Here is a 21103-nt window from a genome sequence, read left to right on the forward strand (position 1 = left end):
AGTCAAATTCAAGTTATTTAATGAATGGGAATTTATAATTTTAAGCCCCTATTTAAGTTGGGGCTGAATGAAATACTTGACTGTCCTGATCAATCAAAATGATCAAAGAATGTGTATGAGTATGAGGGAGAGGGCGTGTGTGTGTGCGTGCACACTTGTGTTGCTGAGAATGAGGTACTTGGGTGAGTGAAAAGAATGGAAAGATACATTCTAAAAGGAGCAAAATGGGGGGTGGACACCTGGGTGGCTCAGTTGGTTGAGCATCTAATTCTTGATTTCAGCTCAGGTCATGATGCCGTGGTTGTGGGATCGAGCCCCACATTGGGCTCTGCACTGGGCATGAAGCCTGTTTGGGATTCTCTCTCTCTCTTTCTCTCTCTGCCCCATCCCCCGCATTCCTTCTCCCTCTCTCTCTCTTTCTCAATTAATACATAAATAAATAAATGAACATTTAAAAAGGAAAAGAAAAAATGCAAAATGTGGCTGCAGCATGGTTCCAGATGGTCCTCAAATAATATTTGTGACTGAATACTTTCCTCGCGCCTCAGACATAAGAATATTTTGCCACTAATTAAAAAGCAGACAGTCAAGTCTATTTTAGAACAGATGTAAGACATTGTGGTATGAAAGGGCATATTCTTAGGCTGAGCCCACAGGGTAAATAGTACAATATGTTGTATCCTAGAAATAAGTGGGAACCACTTATGGCATCAGGAGCACAGGCCCTAATTCCAGTCTTCTAGTTTATTAGTGATATGTCTTTTTTTCTCATTAACATTTTTTGAACCATGGCTAGGGGCCAAATACTCTACTAAGATCTTCGAAGACATGATTTGATACTCTTTTCCCCCAAACATTGTGAAATATATATATATTTAAAATTTTTTCTTTCCCCTTTCTTTCCTCCCTTCCCCTCACTCATCCTTTTCTTCTTCCTTCCCTCTTACCAAATTTGAATATACTAACACTGAGGTTCAAAGAGGTAAGGCAGTTTGTAGAACTCTGTACTAGCTATGTAATGTTAGCAAGGTTTTGAACTCTCCAGGGCTCATTTTTCTTTATCTTTCTGAAAAATGTTCATGGTTCCTTGTGGGCCCTTAGAGGGTTGGGTACAATAATGATTGTGTAGAACTTAGTAGAGTTCCTGGCATATAGTTTCTGCTTTTAGGTGAGCTCAATATTTTATAACTATCCCCAAATTCATACCACAGATAAAAGCTTGTAGCAGTAGGAGAATCTATTTCTTACAGATGCTGCAGACAGACATCTAACTCATTTGACAAAGTCCATGCCATTCGTCAGCATATCTGCTGTATATTCAGGTGTCCATTAGATGTGTCTTAAGAACTGAAGCAATACTTTAATTAACAATTTTTTAATGTTTATTTTGAGAGCAAGTGAGCAGGGGAGGGGCAGAGAGAGAGGGAAACAGAATCCCAAGCAGGCCCTGTACTGTCAGCATGGTGCCCGATGCGGGGCTCAAACTCCTGAACTGCAAGATAATGACCTGAGCCAAAATCAAGACATGGATGCTTAACTGACTGAGCCCACCCCTTCATTTTATTATACAGAAGGTGAAGCCTATGTTAGTAGCACTTGGCACTGAGCTTTGAAGTGAATAGGCATCAGTAGGTGTTGGGTATAGTCCAAGCAAAATCTAATCCTTACTTTGGTGTCTTTTTCTAGTGCTGAATGTGACGGATGATTATGGAAATACCCCTCTGCACTGGGCCACAGAAAAAAACCAAGTTGAAAGTGTTAAGTTTCTTCTTAGCAAAGGAGCCAACCCAAACCTCCGAAACAGCAACATGTTGGCTCCTCTTCACATCGCTGTGCAGGGCTTACACAATGAGGTGATGAAGGTAAGGCTTCTGCCATCTCCCCATCATAGCATAGGATAGGACCCACGTCCTGTGGTCTCTGCCTGAGCCAGAGTGGCCAACCTAACCTTACCAGAGCAAATGGAAATAGTGGTAATAATGTTCGTTTTACTTCTGACCAGCCAATGATGAATAGTGATTATAGTCTTGCTTTTATGTAGCAGCATTTTCTAAAAAGATTCATATATTTTAATTTATTTAATCATCATTAAAAGAAACAGAACATTGTAGTCAGACTGTTATTGTCCCCATTTCATTGCTGAGGAACTGAGGCACAGATAGAATGAAATAATTTGCCTAATGTTGCATAACTGGTTGGAAGCAAAAATTAGTAATTTTGTTCTCATTTCCATGTTTGTGAGTTAATGCTTTACTTTTTTTACCTGCCTGATTTAATGATGAAAAGGAAGACAGTGATGAGTGCTTCAGTGAACACAGAAAACATAAGTGTGATTTACGACTTTTGTTAGGATGGACGGCATGCCTTAGCGTCTGGCATGTCTTAGCAGAAGAAGAACCATACTTTCGGGGAATTTCTTATTTTTTCCAAACCTGCAGAGTGAGTTCTGTCAAATAGTGGAGATACTGGTGAATGTCTAAAGGGTAAGGTTTAGTCCAAGGCTTTTAAACTGCATCGCAGAGTTTCATAGACACATTAGAAGACACACATGCTTACTTAAAGGGCAATGAAATTTACAAATGGAATATGTTCCAGATATCCATTTCTATTTTTTAAATATAGTTTATTGTCAAATTGGCTTACATGCAACACCCAGTGCTCATCCCAAGTGGCCTCCCCAATGCCTATCACCCACTTTCCCCTCTCCCCCGCCCCCCACCCCCATCCACCCTCAGTTCTCTGTATTTAAGAGTCTCATATGGTTTGCCTCCCTCCCTCTCTGTTCCCCTTCCCTTCCCCCATGGTCTTCTGTTAAGTTTCTCAAGATCCACATATGAGTGAAAACATATGATACCTGTCCTTCTCTGACTTATTTCACTCAGTAGAATACCTTCCAGTTCCACCCACATTGCTGCAAATGGCATGATTTCATTCTTTCTCATTGCCAAGTAGTATTCCATTGTATATACAAACCACATCTTCTTTAGCCATTCATCAGTCGATGGACATTTAGGCTCTTTCCATAATTTGGCTATTGTTGAAAGCACTGCTATAAACATTGGGGTATGTGTGCCCCTGTGCATCAGCCCTTCTGTATCCCTTGGGTAAATTCCTAGTAGTGCTATTGCTGGGTCTTAGGGTAGATCTATTTTTAATTTTTTGAGGAACCCCCACTGTGTTTTCCGGAGTGGCTGCACCAGTTTGCATTCCCACCAACAGTGCAAGAGGGTTCCCGTTTCTCCACATCCTCGCCAGCATCTGTAGTTTCCTGATTTGTTCATTTTAGCCACTCTGACAGGTGTGAGGTGGTATCTCAGTGTGGCTTTGATTTGTATTTCTCTGACGATGAGTGACGCTGAGCATCTTTTCTTGTGTCTGTTAGCCACCAGATATCCATTTCTAAAGGAGGCAATTTGGAACCGAGAGTAAGTTTTCCTAAGGAAATTATACTGCACATAATGACTTGGATTTTGTGCTAAGCCACATATCTTACCCAGTTCAAGTTGCTGTAACAAAATACCATTGGCTGTGGGCCTTAAATAACAAACATTCATTTCTCACGGTTCTGGAGGCTGAGAAGTCCAAGGTCAGGGCACTAGCAGTTTCGGTGTCTGGTGAGGGATCACTTCCTGATTCACAGATGGCTGTTATCTTAGTGTCCTTGCAAAGTGAAAGGGGTTAAGAGAATTTTCTGGGGTTTCTTTTATATGGGCACTAATGCCATTCTTAATCACCTTCTGAAGGCCCCACCTCCCAGTACCATCAAATTGAGGATTAGCATTTCAACTTTTGAGGGAAAAATTTCTGGTCCATCATACCACATGAAAACTTACCTTGTTGATAAATTACCAAAGAAATCCTAGGGGTGTTCTTGAGCTCCATGCCCCTTTTAACCCAAACACTTTCCTCTCAGCCTCTTGGGTCCTTGGGTTCTTGAAGCCAAGCATAGAGGGTGTGAGGGGAGCCTGCGTTCTGCTTTCCCACTATAAATTGTATATAGCTCTACCATAATACTTAACACATGATGTTGTAATCAAATGTTCATTTGGTTTTCTCCTGCTCTGGCTGGTTATCCTTGAAGGAGGGACTGTGTGCAACTAATATAAATCTCTCCAGTTCTCACCTGGTAAAGGATGGCTCTTGAATAAGTGAATGAATGAGTGAATGGGCATTTTGCCCAAAGGAGAATGGAGGAACTTAGGTCTCAGCACCTAAGAAGATGGGTCAGGACAGCCCCTTGAAGAGGTTATTGAAAAGGCCTTTGGCAGTAAACTGTTTTTTAATTGTCTGCATTTATTTGTGAGCCAAATGCTCCTTCTCTACCATTTGCATTGGAAACTAGTGACTGTGGGGATTCCCCTCCCCACCCAGAGAGGCCACATATTTCCTCAAGGAACTCTTGTGCTTCCTCTGAAGGCTCTTTTCAGAAGCAAGTGCCCAAGTACTTAATTAATCTTGACTCTGAAAGTTTGATTTGGGAATTCAAAGGCAGGTAACAGTTGAAAGGCTGTTAATTAGATATCAGAAATCTTCAGATACAGAAAGGTATCACATAGAAATACAAAATAGAGTTTAGAAATAAGCCCATAACTGATTTGTAAACTAGATGGTGTATATAACAGAATTTCCTGGTGACACAAGAACAAGAAAAAAAGCTGGGTTATAAGAGAATTGAAATTAGTGGTCTCTCCTTTGCTTGGTCTTACCAGTCATAACTTCATCAAAAAGTGTCTCCAAACCCCTTTACTGAACCAGAGATGAAGAGAATGGAAGGAGGAGGAATTTTGGTGTGTTTATGTGCTTACAAACAAGCCTCTGGGGTTACCCTTCCCAGTTGCGCCCCTGGGTCTGGCTTGTACCCCACCAGCGTAATGTAGAATGCTTCTCCATTGTCTCCTTGGCTAGCCTTCCCCCAGGCCTTCCACCACTGCCTAGATGGTTGTAAAGTAGAAAGTTGTTATTCACATGTCACCTCGGGTTCTTGTGCAGACACCAGTGGTGTGTTTAGTGTTCCCTGGGACGCGTTGGCCTGGGGGTTAGCAGGTAGTCTGGCCTTTGTCCTTAGGGCTTAACCCTTAAGTATCCAGTGGTTTGAGCCTCCCATGAGGCTTCCTGGATTTTTATTAAAGGGACCTCTGGAGGCCTCACCTGCAAACCTCCAGACTTGCCTGGTCTTGAGTGAATCTGAAGTGGGCACAGTTTAGTTGCTCTCTCTGGGACCTCTGCCACATAGAATTTTACACAGCTTTATGGAAAACTGTGCTTATGGTAGTAAGCAATAACACCCTAATAAGTGCCATAAATCTATGGTCTCTGATTCTAAGAGGGCAAAGAGAAAAATCTTACAGACTTGGTAGGTTACTTTGCATGAGAATCTAGTGTTTGTTGAGAACAGAATGTGAAAGTGCCTGAGGTTCAGACTGAACTTGTGCTGTCATTCTTTCATCTGTCAATAATTTTCTACGTGTTCTTATGTACTAAAATCTCAATTTAATTTTGGTTTATGAGCAGAGTTAATTAGGAAGCCTAATTCATTTGCTGATCTATCAGGACACGTTCTATTAACAAGGAGTTCTGTGTGATTTTTTTTTTTTAAGTCAAGGTTTCTAGCAAACAGCTTATTTAATAAATTCTTCTTAAGCAATTTAATTGTAAGCACATATTATAGTTTTATTATAGTCTTACCATGAGAGAAAAGACCTCTAGGAGGCCAACTCAAAGATTTCTGTCTTGGGAGAGATGTTTATATGAGATAATTATTGTTAAATTTAATATAAAATGAAGACTGGTTAAAGATATATAGATTCTTGGCCAATAATCAGATAGAAGTCAGCCAGGTGAGGGGGCAACAGGTCGTTAAATTCCATCAGAAAAATTGCTTAACCATTTTATCAGGAATGCTAATTTATTACATCCTACAATAAATTTCTGTTCCAGACTAAGTTTGAATGAATTGAGTTAACCCATACCAGCATTATGTGAACTCTCTTTTCTATGCTGAAGAGAATGGAGTTTTAATTGACATTTCCCACAATACTTGGAACAGAGGTACAAGAAAGATGGCTAGAGAGGAGAAAGCAGCCTTTCCTCTCCCTCCCTGCCTCGCTTTCACTCTCCCTCTTTTTCTTCCCTTCCCTTTCTGCTCCACACTCACATATTCCAGATGGTTCCACAGATTTATTTTCTTGAAGATATTAGTCAACATAGTTCATTTAATACAAGTGAAAAGTATTAAGTGAGCTACATTTACTAGCATCCATAATTCGTATTCTATTTCCAGTTTCACAACTCCATATTGCCTAAATCGATGTGATATAGAAATCACCATTACTTCATCTTTTTGAGAAACTTACGTAGTACCAACTATGTTGTGCCAGATTCTGTGGGAGAAAGATGAAAAAAAGATGAATGAGGACATGGTCCCTAGCATGCAGGTGCTTATAATCTAATGGAAGACAAGTACCGTGTTTGGAAACTTGAAAGCTAACTTTCTGACCGTTATTCCCCTCTTTTGTGTAGGTCTTGACTGAGCACAACAACACTAATATTAATTTGGAAGGAGAAAATGGAAACACAGCTGTGATAATCGCATGCGCCAAAGATAATAGTGAAGCACTGCAAATCTTGGTTTGTGTTTTAACCCCTGTCCCCATCTTCTTTCTTTCCATTAGGATAGCATGAGTCATTGGCATTTATAACAGCTCTCAGCTTCTCTTCTTAGCAAAATGTAAAATGCAGAAAATGTCAGAAAAAAAGTTCTCCATGTTTTTGTAGTTATACACACCCCTTAAGTCTTAAGTCCATCTGAAATCGCTTACAGAAGGCTAACAGGAAAACAATAAGGAAAATACAAGTGAAAAGAAAGTATGGACAGCAGAAATGAATATGAAGCTGGTGGTCAGGCGAGACTACAAAATACAAAGTATAGTGGGTTGTGTGCTAGTAAAAGTGGATCTGAGCTTCTGAATGGTCTAGGGAGAGAGAAACATAGTCAACTACAAACTTACTGTTGGGCTCATGAAATATAAACCAAGAGAAGAAGCCATTCATGTTCGCAGGACTAGAAGATTCTCAGAAAGGGAGCCCTGCATGGCATAATGACCAAGGTCCTTAACCACAGCCCTAAAACAAGAGCCAGCCCTTTCTTCCTGGTGAGATTTTCTGATGTGATCCACAGAAACTCTGGAGATGCCCATCTAAATGACTGACTACATCGTGTCCCTTCTGAGTGTGGTATTAGAATTCCAGAAAATAGCTTTCTTTCAACTATCCCTTGATCACTTGTATGTTATTCAGGCCAGGTTATATATTTTTACCACTTGATTTTTTTTCTTCACTATCCCAGAGAGTAGGAAAACAGAATAAAAATAATTTTAGAATAGCTTTCTGAATATTTAAATTTACAAATATGTTCTAATGTGTTTGTTAGATGTTTTGGAGAAAAAAAATACATATTCCTATAAGATGTCATGATTGGACCAAAAAGAGAATAAAAATAAGTTAACACTCAGGCCAAGAATTTAGAAAAAGAGCCCCAAATAAAACAAAACTGTAATAAAGGAATAAAGTTGAAAACAAAAATTAATGGCTTTTGGGAAAAAGCCATTATCATTATATCATTATCATTATATGATAAGTCAAGAGTTGTTTCTTTGAAAATGATGATAAAATAGAGCTGTTTTTGGCAAGTCTGAATAAAACAGAAAAAGATAAAATGCAAATAACAGAGGACTTTATTTGGATATGATGGAGAATTTTAAGATGATAAAAGATCACTGTGCATAATCCTATTCTAAAAATGGATGAGTAGCTGAAAGGAATTGAAATTTAGAAATTAATTTAAAAATTAAAGACCTGTAGAGAACTATAAAAAAGTTTTAAAAATGCATTATTAAGCTCTGGAGCCAACTAATTTATAAGCTTTTGTAGATTTTACAAGTTCTTTCAAACTTTCAGGGAAAAGTTTCCATTTCAAGTAACTGTTTTATATCACTGGAGAAGAGCGAAAACCTCCAGATTAATTTTAAGAAGCAAAAGTAATAATAATTCCAAAATTGGACAGTTTTCCTCAAAAGAAAAATAGAGACCAGTTTTACTTGTAAATAAACATAGATGCAAAATCTTAAAAATACTAGCAAATTGATTGAAATAGTTAAGAGTAACACATAGTACCATGTTGGCCTTATCCAGGGAACGTACAGATAGTTCAGTATTGGATGGGAGCACATCAGTTGAGCTGAACCAGACCAAGTGTGTAATTACATCCATTTGTTTATTTTTAAATGGATAAAAATTTGTCTATAAGGTATTCTTGCAAATTTGTGAGGAAAAGAGAGTGCTCTACAGAAGATTGGCAAGGGACACATGAAGTTTAATTAATTTCTCTAATAATGAAAAAGAAACCCATTAAAACAATGAGATCATTTTTTCGTCTCCTAAATTGGAAGGACGAAACAACCTTGTTGATGTTCAGGGTTAGAGAAATTTTGATGAATCAGAGAATTTCATTCACTGTGAATATGAATATTTTTGATTTTCCAATTCTTGGAATACATTCCAAGGATATAATTAAAGCTATTACTGATTTTAATGCTAGTGTTACATACATATATACATATCGATATAGAAACATATCTATGTATATCTATCGATCTATCTATAGATCTATATCGGAGAAAACTGAGAAAACAAGTTTAGTAATAGAGATTTTATTGTATAAACTTTTGTGTATCCAAAAATGGAATATGTACTTAATAAAATCATAGTTTTAAAGAATGTCATTAAGTAACATCTTTTTAAGCAGTGTGATTACACAGTATACACGTAATTACTTTTGCAAAGAAATAAGACAAATGTCTCCTAAAACGTAAACCAACACTGTTCCTCAAAGGTGAGTTTCCAGGTAATATTAGCCTCTTCACACTATTCTGCTTTTTCAAATTCTTTACTTTTGTGAAAATAAAAGGCACTTAAAACTGAAGTTCATTGATGTATTAAAAAATGATAGTTGAAAATGATGGACTCAGATCAAGATAACATTAGATTCGGTTCTTCTATTGTCCTTTTAGCAGAGTATTTCCATTAATGAAAATACTTGATTTTCATAGTTTAACAAGAGTGCTGGTCTTACCACTTATAAATTTTACATAAGTGAGAGGAAAGAATCTGGGAAATATTATCACTTTATTAACATAAAGAATTGAGCATGGATATAGAAGTCATGGTAATGTTTTAAACATTTCATTAATTCCATTGAAAAATGTGTTGACTTTAGTTTGGAGTATAAGGATTGATTATGTTTATGTCCACATTGTTACTTCATCTTTGGAAATATAAAATGTCTCTAGTTCATTATCCTAGCCTACTTCCAAAATTACTTTCGTGCCTAAATTTCATAGTCTATGAAGCTTTTCTATGTAGTGTTGCCGAGAATAATGAAATGGTCTGGGAGAGGCATTTAATTCTTGTCTGTCCTTGTGATTTGAGGTTTAACTTGTGTCGTTTGACTTTTTTCTTTGACTCTAGTTAAATAAAGGAGCTAAGCCATGTAAGGCAAATAAATGGGGATGTTTCCCTATTCATCAGGCTGCATTCTCAGGTGCCAAAAAATGCATGGAAATAATATTAAAGTTTGGTGAGTAGAGGCTTTCGTACATTATATATTGTAAAGAATCCTATTCTGGTGGATGCTATTAATTTGAAAAATATTTAATAGAGTTTATACACCTGCTTCTATATAAATCTAAATGTCCTTTTTTCCCTAAAATTCCTCTTATTTATTTATAGTAATTGTTGTCTTGAATTGTTTTCTTCTAAAGGTGAGGAACATGGATATAGCAGAGAGTCTCATATTAACTTTGTGAATAATGCAAAAGCTAGTCCCCTCCACATGGCGGTTCAAAGTGGTGACTTGGAAATGATTAAAATGTGCTTGGACAATGGCGCACAGTTGGATCTGATGGAAGTAATTGTTCATATTCTACATGCTACTTTTATTTAGAATTGTCATAAATTAGATTCCAAAATGCTTTATAACTCCTTTACATTTAATTTAGATTGAAGTAGGTATTATTTTTTGCGGCTCATTGTAGAAGCAGAACAAGAAAACATCCCAAATTTCAGCCTAGCCAAAGAATTTTAAGAGCTACCCAAAACAATTGCAAATGCAAATACAGTACAGGTAATGATACTGATAATGATGGTAGAGATACTGAGATGTTAAGAGCTATCAGATTGCATGGAAACAAAATTGCTAGCCATGATTCTTATATTGATGCTTGATTTTGTTGACTTGGGAAGAAAAAACCCAGAGCTGAATTTAGGTTATATCCTTAAATTTGGACTTAAATATTGGTTCTGGTATTAAACCTCTTTGCAGAATGGGAAGTGCACACCCCTTCACTTTGCTGCCACCCAGGGAGCCACTGAGATTGTTAAATTGATGATATCTTCCTATTCTGGTAGCAGTGATATCGTCAATGCAGTGGATGGAAATCAGGAGACACTCCTTCACAGGCAAGTTTCCTACCTATCATTGTGAGTACACATTTTCAGTCTTCATGTATTAAATTGTACGCTGCCAGAAAAAGTTAGTGCTTATAGTAACAGATTCTATAGTTCAGAAGAAAATAACATAAAGATTCTGTGTTTCAGCTGGAATCTCTGTGTTCCTCTAAAATTAGAGCGTTAAATAGATTTTCATAAAATAAAATTTCCAGTGGCATGTTCTGGATCATTTCTCAGGCCAGCGGAATAGGCTCAAGATGAATTCTCTGTATGCGCAGGAGGTCAACAGACATGTCCTTTCCAAGCCTTTTTCTGATCTGTTTCGCTTCGTCATATGTGTCTTCTCATGTTTATTAGAGATAATGGAGCAGATACATAGGGGTGTTCCACTTTTCTCACCCCATTACCCTTTCCAGTCACTCTCACAATTACAAATGTTTTCAAAGCATCCAGTTTTAGGAAATGGTCACCAAGCACCAAACAAGATAAATGTGTGTGGGTTTTTTTTTTTTTTTTTTTTGAGGCTTAACAGAAATCCACATCAGAAAAAAAAAGCATCTGAAACTGTAGGCTTACTAGATGGTAGGATGGGAAACAGGCAATGTGGACTGAGTTCAATTCCTTTTGGAAGACAAGGATTAAATGCTTCCTGTGTGAGTGAAGGAGGTAGGCAAGATGAGTCTTTCTTTCTCTCTTTCTGTCTTTGTCTCTTTCTCTCCCTCTCTCTCTCTTTCTCTCTCTCTCTCTCTCTCTCTCACGCACACACTGTGAGTATGCAGAAGCCCTGAATGGCAGGAAAGAGCTGAGTATTCCCAATAGGTAACTGGACCAGGAAATCTACACTATCCCTCAGGGACAAAGAAACTCTGGCTACCAATAGAAGATCTAGTTCTCAACTAGGGAGGTGGATATGAATGTCCACATTAGTAAAAGCACCAGCCACAATGAGCTATGTGCGAATGGAAAGAACCTCCCACTTAGGATGTGTTTGCAAAGCAAAATTTCATAGCAATGAGGAAAATTTATAGAGGACAGCAAGATCAACGAAAGGGTAATTTGCTTCCAAGGAAATAGAAATAATAGAGCAAGCTGAAAATAATTTGAAAATAAGGCTATTTAAGATGTTCAGAAATTTAAAGGAAGGAATAATCAACTATGTGAAAATAAGTCGATTAAGATGACAGATTATTAAAAACAAATTGGCATTTGGAATAAAAGACTGGTGATATGAAATGGCTGATCAGAACAAAAACAAAAGATAGATTGACGTCCACACTGGAGAGTCTCAAATTGCTGCACCTTAGAATCATGGGGGTAGTTTATAAAGTCCTCATGCCAGTTCATATCCCAGATTACATCAGATTCTTCACGATGGTCTTAGGAACTTTTTAAAACTTGGTAACTATTTCCAGGTTATATCCAATTTAGAACCCCAGTGATCTGGATATAGTGAAAATGTGTGCATTTAGATCACAGCTTTAATGTACAAGTATGTATAAGAAGGAATTATTTAAGGAAAAAATCCATTCACCTTACCCATAAGTGTCTTTAGCCTGGTGACTACTCTAGTTGGACATACTCACCTTGGATTGGCTGTAGATTTCTTGGACCAATTCAGTCCAATTCTAATTAACCTAATACTTAGAATCCTGGAATATCCTTCTAATAGCCAGTGACATTTGGAGCTTATCTTGAACTTCAAAGGAAGGTTTGTTCTTTGGGCTAGAATTCTTTTTTTACCACAGTGCAAAGACCTCGGTACATTATTCTGGCTGAAACAATAAGCTTTGGAGTAAGGGGAATGGGGTGCCAGCCCTACCTGGCTACGTAACATTTGGCAAATCATTTACCTCTCCAAGCCTCAATGCTAACATCTACTGAGAATGTGCATTTTTAATGAACTCCCAGGTGGTGCCAGTGCTGCTGGTCTGCAGCCCACACTTCAAGTAGCAAAGCTCTAGACTGGGGGGGGGGGGTACAAGAACAAATCATATGGGGCTCATAATGTTATTATTCATTTCCCTTCAATTACTAAACAGGTTTAATGTAATTTAAATATAAAGCAACCTCTTGTGAATTTGGGGTGAAAACTGACAAACTGATTCTGAAATTTATATATGAGGCTAAGAACAGATGAGATAATCTTAAATAGGGACAAAGAAATTATATTTTAATACGAAACATAAGCTTTCAATTATTAGCATTAACATTTGCTATGGAGGCACTTTAGATTGAAAACTTTGGTTTGCTTTATTAATGTCATTTTGTGACTGGCTATGACATAATGCCACAATGACTTCAATTGTCCCCATAATTTGTTTTTGGCTTCATAAAACCTTAGGAAAGCTAATGCTTTGTTAACTTTGGTGAAGAGAGGGCATTTTGAATATTGCAGGTGAATTGCATGCACCTTGCATGCAACTGTTTTTTTTCCCCCATGATCACAGTGATAACAGCCTGTTCTTTTGTCGTTTACTTTAAGCTCTTAGGACAGATGTTACTACTCACTTCACATGTTCAAGATGATTTGATGAGGACATAACCACTTTACTAAAAGATGAGGAAGAAAATATTGTGATGTGTTTGAACTTTCTCGATTACTATTACTTTGAAAATATTACCCTAAATCACAATCAATTATAAATTTTGAAAGGCTGTTGATTTTCTAGCATTTTATTATGTTGTTAAGTGATAATATAAATAAACTTTTTGAGTATAGTATAGCTTTATTTTATATATTTTTATCAGTAGTACTTTATATGCGTATCATTCTCCTTTTGCAGAGCCTCGTTATTTGATCACCATGAACTGGCAGACTACTTAATTTCAGTGGTAACTATTCTATAGACAGTTTCTTGTTTTATTACTATTTACAGTTAGAAAATCATATAATTACATAATGGATTTTCAAAACTAAGCCATATTTTGTTGCTTATCAGCAAAAAAAGTTTACAAAAAGATGACTGACACATTTACAAATAGAGTATGTTGTATACGAATCCACAATGGCCGGACTTCATTACCACCAAGTTGGGCAGAAACTGTACCTGTGTTTTTCGTGTTGGGAGTTGGTGGGTACGTAGCAAGGACAGTTCTGTGAAGCAGTCCTCGAGGAGTGTTAGGCTTCACAGCTCTGCTGACTCTTCATGCACAAGCAGCTTGGAGAGGGACACAGGACAGGCAGTACACGTCACCTTCCACATTCTCTGTAAGCTTCCACCCCGGCTGCCTCAGCGCCGTCTTCCCAAGGATGGAAACTGAGAAAAATACTGTCCAGAGTTTGTTACAGCTGAAAGCACACAATCTTTTTCATTCTAAGAGGTGTACTCAGTTGACTTTCGAGTTAAATTTTAACAAGTCATTTACACAGATGACTATATGATGTATGTATTTAAGCCCCACCATATCAGCAATGAATGTAGTTCCATTTGTCGTGTTCCTCAGGTGTTTGTTGTCAATAGCAACTATTGAAATTGTGATATTTACATAGAGGAATCCTGGAAAGATTCATTATATGCCATAATTTTGTCATGCGTGGTTTTCTGCGAACACAGCTGTGTCTTTGCCTGGCAAGAGAACTGTGGCAGGAGCTCACTAACCAATATCAGGCTTTCAAAGGGGGGTACTGGTGCTGTCGTCATCTGTATTTATTGGTCCCCAAAGAACAGGGAAATATCCAGAGTCAGAGTTTAAGCTATTTTATCCCTGTCCCAGAGACAGAATTCTTCCCATGAATTTTTTTTAAGCTTTTGTTTCTGGTCCTGCAAAATATTATAACCGTAACACATAATGTTAAATATTGACTTATTAATTTAAAATCTATCTGTACGATATGATTTTTAAGTATACATTTTATCAGATATTTGACTAAAATTTTACTTTAGGATCTGAATTACTTCAGTTATTTAAGTTCATCTATTTTAGATGAAGTAGATTTTTTTAAGTGAACTATTTCTTGTGAATGTTTTAAAAATCCTATATGCAATAAATATGGATGATTTTTTTATCATGGATATTCAAAAAAAACTTTTTAATGTTTCTTTTTGAGGGAGTGTGAGTGAGGGAGGACCAGAGAGAGAAGGAGACACAGAATCCTAAGCATGCTCTAGGCTCCCAGCTGTCAGTACAGAGTTGGATGTGGGGCTTGGAACCCACCAACCGTGAGACGGTTACCTGAGCCAAAGTCGGACACTTAACTGACTGATCCACCCAGGCGCCCCTATCATGGATATTTAAAAATGTTTTCTTACATTGAGAACTAAACTATTGGTATAGGTCAAAGGATTTTAGTTTTATGATTTCGGTAATAACATTGATCTGTCACCAGATGTCAGTCAAAAGGTTAACACGTGGGGATAATTTGTTGTTGAAATTATAAAAGAATGCCTTGAGTTCTGATGCTACAAGATATGAATTCTAGGGAGATTTCAAGTAGTTATATAGTTATACATTTGAATGCTAGCCATATATGGACACTTTATTTCAATGAATTAACATTATTTACAGATTGCAGTTTGTAAGCTAATTTGTTCATAAACTCTTTATTTTAGGGAGCAGATATCAATAGCACTGATTCGGAAGGACGTTCTCCACTTATATTAGCAACTGCTTCTGCATCTTGGAATACTGTAAATTTGCTACTGTCTAAAGGTACCATGAGGGACCAGGCCAAGCTTTACAACTACTACTTAATTTGATATTAAACATTTATTAGCCACTTATCATGTGCCAGGCATTGGACCAGGTGCTGTGAATACAGAGATAAATAGAACACTTGCCCTGTCTAGAAAAATTGTTAAGTTCAGTAAGGGAGTGACCCTTAAAAAGATAATTTCGAACAATAATAGATGACATTTATAAAGCAAGTTTTATGTTGTGTGCATGCTGCTGAACATTTTATCTACATTCTCTCAATGATTAATCCTGTGATGTAGGTACTGCAACTGTCTCCACTGTAGGTACTACCTGATGTAAAGATAACAAAGAAGATAACTACTGTCCCTTTTTTTCTTGATATCTAATCTCTCCATCTTTATATTTTATGCTTTAAAAAGGTGAGATCTCCTACATTAATTAATGCAACAAATCATAGATTCTCTACTCCCCCCCCACACACATACACACATACGCAGTAAGGTAAATCCATTTTAAATACAGTTTTCTTTTGTAAATAAAGTTTCCTGTAAGCTAATGGTTGACAAAGTTTTAAGTAAAAAATCTTTGATTTTCTTAAACTGAAAATCAACCATAGGTCATGCTTTAAATAAATGAGTAGAAGTTATATTATGTTTTTATAGGTGCCCATGTAGACATAAAAGATCATCTTGGACGTAATTTTTTGCATTTGACTGTACAGCAACCTCATGGATTAAAAAATCTGCGACCTGAGTTTATGCAGGTAATGGATATATATGTGGATTTACATAAAGCAAGTCGGGTTCAGGTAAAAGATATATATGTGGATGTCCATAAACTGAGTTAGGTAAAATGATTTTGCTTACGGTTTTTATTATTATGAAGTCTCATTTTGGAATTTAAAAATTATTTTAAAGTAAAAATTCCATATTTTAATATTTACAACATGATGGTGATGATTATGATAATAAATTTCATTGGGGTTGAATTTTTCAAGTTAGAGAGGTTTCCTATATGCCCCATCTATTTTTTCTTAAGTTTATTATTTATTTTGAGAGAGAGAGCATGCATGGAAGGGGCAAGAGAGAGGCAGAGAGAGAGGATCCCAAGCAGGCTCTTCATCGTCAGCATGGAGCCCAGATGTGGGGCTCTAACCCACAAACCGTGAGATCACGCCCTGGGCCAAAGTCAAGATTTGAACGCTTAACTGACTGAGCCACCCAGGTGCCCTCTCTATATCCCCATCTATAATTTAGCTTTCCATCAGTATTTTAACTATTACAAATTACATATCAGTGGAAAAGCCAAGTATGGGAGTGAATTCATAATACTTAATCATCAATTAAGAAAAACTATTTGGGGTGCTTCGGTGGCTCAGTCAGTTAAGCGTCTGACTCTTGATTTTGGTTCAGATGATGATCTCACGGTTTTTGGAATACAGCCCTGCCTGGGGCTCTGCCCTGACAATGCGAAGCCTGCTTAGGATTCTTCTCTCCCTCTCTCCCTCCCTCCCCCCCCCCCCACCGCCCGACTCTCTCTCTCTCTCTCTCTCTCTCTCTCTCTCTGTCCTTTCCCCGCTCATGCTTGCATGCACTCTCTCTCTCTCTCTCTCTCAAAATAAATGAATAAGCATTAAAAAAAAAAAACTATTCAACATATTTCACTTGACAGGTTGAAACATTATCTCTGTATTTATATTCACCAGCTAATACTTATGAAGTGACTATTAGGTGTATCTGAAGTTCACCATATTTTTATAATAAATAGATTTTTAACATTGTCAAAGTCTTTAATTGAGAATAAAAATCCTTGTAGTTGCATGTTTAAAAGTAAAAATGTTTATTGATTGGACTAAGTGCTCATTTTCCATTCATTTTTTAATTTAATATTCATATAAATATAAAGTAAACCTAATTTTTAACATCTCCTTCCTTTTGTCTAATGGAACACATTAGCATTAAGTTCTTAAGTGTTATTTGGGACAAAAAAGTGAAAGGAGGGCTGAAGAGGGTGGCCTGTAGCGATGCTGGATTGAATAAGTTAAGTACACATCTTATTCTTAGGACTTTGCATAACCTTTAATATGGAAGTCTACATTTCAGGGAGACAGAGCATGCACCATCATCCAAATTAATTTTACTCTAGTACCTTTGAGTTACTTATATTTTTGCCCTCAAGGTGTACATATTGACCATTGGAAAATTCTGTCCTACAGGATAGTTTGAAAAACACTACATGAGCTTGAGAACAGTTATATTTAGAATATTAATTTTTTCCATAGATGCAACATATTAAAAAGCTGGTAATGGATGAAGATGATGACGGGTGTACTCCTCTACATTATGCATGTAGACACGGGATTCCTGTCTCTGTAGATAACCTTCTTGACTTTAATGTGTCCATTCATTCCAAAAGCAAAGATAAGAAATCACCCTTACATTTTGCAGCCAGGTAAGGGTCCATTTACCTTGACCCTGTGATCGTGCCTTCTTTCTGTTTAATATTTGCTTTGAAAACATGAAACCTAATTTTTTCAAGTTATGGGCGTATCAACACCTGTCAGAGGCTTCTGCAAGATATGAATGACACGAGGCTTTTGAATGAAGGTGACCTCCATGGAATGACGCCTTTGCACCTGGCTGCAAAAAATGGGCATGATAAGGTAGTTCAACTTCTTCTGAAAAAAGGTGCATTATTTCTCAGGTAAGGATATGTGACCAGAATATTTATGTATTTTTTCATTAGCCATTTTTTGGCTGTTTTTCTATTTTATTCTGAATTATGATATCTAACTTTGTCACTAAGTGCTTTTGTCCATCTTATTTAATTCTCAGAACCTACATGATTTTTCATATGTTGAACAGGACATCAGTTTTATTTCTAATTGACAATGACATCAAGGTTTATAGATTTGAAGACTTCATTTGAGTTCACAGAATAAGTGGCTTGGTGCAAAGTAGTTTGAGACACAATTCTTCATATTTTGCTTTGTCATGCTACTATCCTTTTATGCAGATACATGTACACACACACCCCATACAAATTCAAAGACTTTTTCATTCTGTCTGATGAACGATGGACGTGAAAATCTCTCTTTATGCTACAACACGAAACATGAAGAATTCCTGAATTTAGTTATACTTAAGTCTAACACAAGGAGCAAAAACAAATTAAAAATAATTAAACATAATTAGAAGATAGCATAATTAAATGACATCTTTGTAAAAAGCCAAGTTTTACAGAAGTGTGGTGAGCTATCTTTTAATTTTACCAATGTGGAAGCAAAGAGCTCATTAGGCTAATGTTCAAAACACACTTCTGTATCCGAGCACCAGTCCTGCAAGGTAGGGCTGCAGCTGAGAAGTGAATGCTCTGTTCAGTTCCTTTCTGCCTTCAGCGGACATGCGTGGGGGACCCCAAATGGATCCCGGCCAGACACTTGTTGCTTAAGTGCCTCACAATTGAAATGGCGAGGTGGCCCTTGCAACCTAAAATAGGTGCTCACTAGCGCTGAAATTAAGTTGTGTCAGGATCTCATACTTTTTTTTTTCCATCTGTAATTTGGAAGGATGACAAGGCTTCATTGTATTTACATCTTGAATTTCTGTGAGAGAAAGGATGTTTTCTAAAGGGATTAATAAGCGTCTTTGAGAGCACTGGAGGAATGATCTTTTCAGTCCTGAAGTCTTAGAAACAGAAGTAGCATTAAGCTAAGCATCTTAAGGCCGTGTATTGTAAAATATTATTAGCAGCAGCAGCAATTAGTGGCCATGAAGACTAATAACCACCATCATGGAAAAGTTTTGATACAATATTCAACGAAAGAATAAAACAAGATTTAAAATAGTGTGTATAAGTACATTATAGTCTTGAAAAATGTGTTTTTTCAAGTTTTACCCACCCACAGATGTTTGATGTGTTTATATACTTTTATATGTTAATCTACTAAATTAAAAAATATGTGTGAATCACATTATTGGAAGATTACTTAAGACCATTAGTCTTGAAATTAGCTCATTTTTAGAAATGTGTAATACGTATTTAGTTGCTAGAACTCAGATATGCATTTATTTTTTGTACTCATCAGACTCACCTTTCAAATGGGTGGCATTCCTTCCCAGGATTCATCTGAGAAGTGAATGAACAGTCCTTTCTTAACTCTTAACAGTGACCACAGTGGCTGGACTGCTTTGCATCATGCTTCCTTGGGCGGGTACACTCAGACCATGAAGGTCATTCTTGACACTAACATGAAGTGCACAGATCAGCTAGATGAAGAAGGGGTATGTACTGTGTTCTCCATACCTACCCAAAGTCTTGGCATTGAAGAAACTTCCAAAATTGCATGAAAGCATCCTTTCCAGCCATTTTATTTCCTTCCTTGCTGCATTCATAGTCTTTTGTTGGGTTCTTACTCTGCAGACGCTAAGTGAGGAATGAGTAAGAGGGGAACAGAATAAGGAGAATGCCAACAGGTGGGTGCATGTTGAGGACACCTCTTGAGTCTTGCAGAGAGTCCACAGGCCCACGTAGATTGATGAAAAAATTTTCAGTACTCCCTGGTGAACTGAGAAAAATGAAGAGGTCCAGGGTATGTTTTCATATAGCTAAGTGTATTTGATTTGAAAGACTATCCTTTATTCTGCTATAATATACTTCCTCTTTTTATGGAGAGTATTAAAATTCACATTCTTTCATGAAATGATAGAGGTAGAAGGTTGTTATTGCATTTTAAGATGTCTTTATGTGTCAAATTAAAGATTGGCAACCTTAGAGCTATTCCTGATTTTTAAAAAATTTCACCAGACTACAAAAAACCAACATCTGGAAATCATTGCTCTACTAAGACAAGAAACCTCTTAGAAGTATTCTGTGTTCACTCCAACATCTTTACTCTGAAAGTCTGTCATTTGTCCTTGCGGAATCATCCCAATATAAAAACAAAGTAAAACAAACCACTTGGAATTGCTTGTGCGCATACACACACACACACACACACACACACACACACACACACACCCCGTGTGTGAACTAGAAACTCCTTATTTGATGCTTGACTCTGAGCATTGGCTTTAAATTTTACGTATTTTGGTATTAAATAGTTGGGTTTGTCAATAATTTATTTTAAGCAGTTCAAAGATGAAAGCAGTACGATAGCCAAAGGATGACTAGCCATTGTCACTGGATTTTCTGTGTCCTGTTCTCTCTGAAAGAACACTGCACTGCACTTTGCTGCAAGGGAAGGCCATGCCAAAGCCGTCGCACTTCTTTTGAGTTATAATGCTGACATCGTCCTGAACAAGCAGCAGGCCTCCTTTTTGCATGTTGCAATTCACAATAAGAGGAAGGACGTGGTTCTTACGACCATCAAGAACAAAAGGTATGCTTTCTTCCTATCCCACTGTCATTTCGTGTCCTCTGGCACGAGGGATGATTTATAACCTGAAAGGAAACAGAAAAAGAATAAGTTTCAGCTGTTAATCAACATTTCTTAAACATCAGTTGTTGACATAAAGTTTTTAATGTACTCTTTGGGTAATAACGGACATGTTACTGAACTCTCTGGTTTTTGGTTTCCATTTCTAAATCGTGGGAGCATAGATCACCTTCATAACACTCATGTGACACTCATGGGGTTCGGGCATGGGTAGTATCTGGCACTATGGTCATTGTCTAGCACACTCTTCCCTGCTCAACCTGAATCTGCCAACACTCTCTTGCCAATAGGAATGTGAAAACCGGATGTTGGTGAAAATCCTCTCCGGGGTATATCCAGGTTGTTACTAGGGCCATCGATTGGAATTTCCCTTAACACATAACCTTTTGTGGTTGTGGGTTTTTATGCCATATTTTAAGGAGTTCTAATGATAAAGTTGGAGGGTAGTTTGTCCTAGTTTTTGTACATAAACTTTTCTGTATAATCACAGATATGCTCAAGGGCCCCGTATCACCCAGTTGTGGA

General features: G+C 37.2%; 1 protein-coding gene across 2 annotated transcripts in view; it reads left to right on the top strand.

The window, feature by feature from the left end:
- Nucleotides 1-21103, top strand: part of TRPA1 (transient receptor potential cation channel subfamily A member 1) — a 54623-nt gene that overhangs the window by 7897 nt on the left and 25623 nt on the right. For both annotated transcript variants that reach the window (XM_053208206.1, XM_027064393.2), the window contains exons 3-14: nucleotides 1687-1862; nucleotides 6520-6627; nucleotides 9526-9634; nucleotides 9819-9964; nucleotides 10379-10515; nucleotides 13290-13338; nucleotides 15057-15156; nucleotides 15804-15904; nucleotides 17423-17592; nucleotides 17680-17844; nucleotides 19310-19424; nucleotides 20355-20521. In XM_053208206.1, the coding sequence (XP_053064181.1) occupies nucleotides 1687-1862; nucleotides 6520-6627; nucleotides 9526-9634; nucleotides 9819-9964; nucleotides 10379-10515; nucleotides 13290-13338; nucleotides 15057-15156; nucleotides 15804-15904; nucleotides 17423-17592; nucleotides 17680-17844; nucleotides 19310-19424; nucleotides 20355-20521 (1543 nt within the window). The remainder of the gene's footprint in view (nucleotides 1-1686; nucleotides 1863-6519; nucleotides 6628-9525; nucleotides 9635-9818; nucleotides 9965-10378; nucleotides 10516-13289; nucleotides 13339-15056; nucleotides 15157-15803; nucleotides 15905-17422; nucleotides 17593-17679; nucleotides 17845-19309; nucleotides 19425-20354; nucleotides 20522-21103) is intronic.

Source organism: Acinonyx jubatus, chromosome F2, assembly GCF_027475565.1.
Source record: "Acinonyx jubatus isolate Ajub_Pintada_27869175 chromosome F2, VMU_Ajub_asm_v1.0, whole genome shotgun sequence".
In the NCBI taxonomy this organism is placed as follows: Eukaryota; Metazoa; Chordata; class Mammalia; order Carnivora; family Felidae; genus Acinonyx; species Acinonyx jubatus.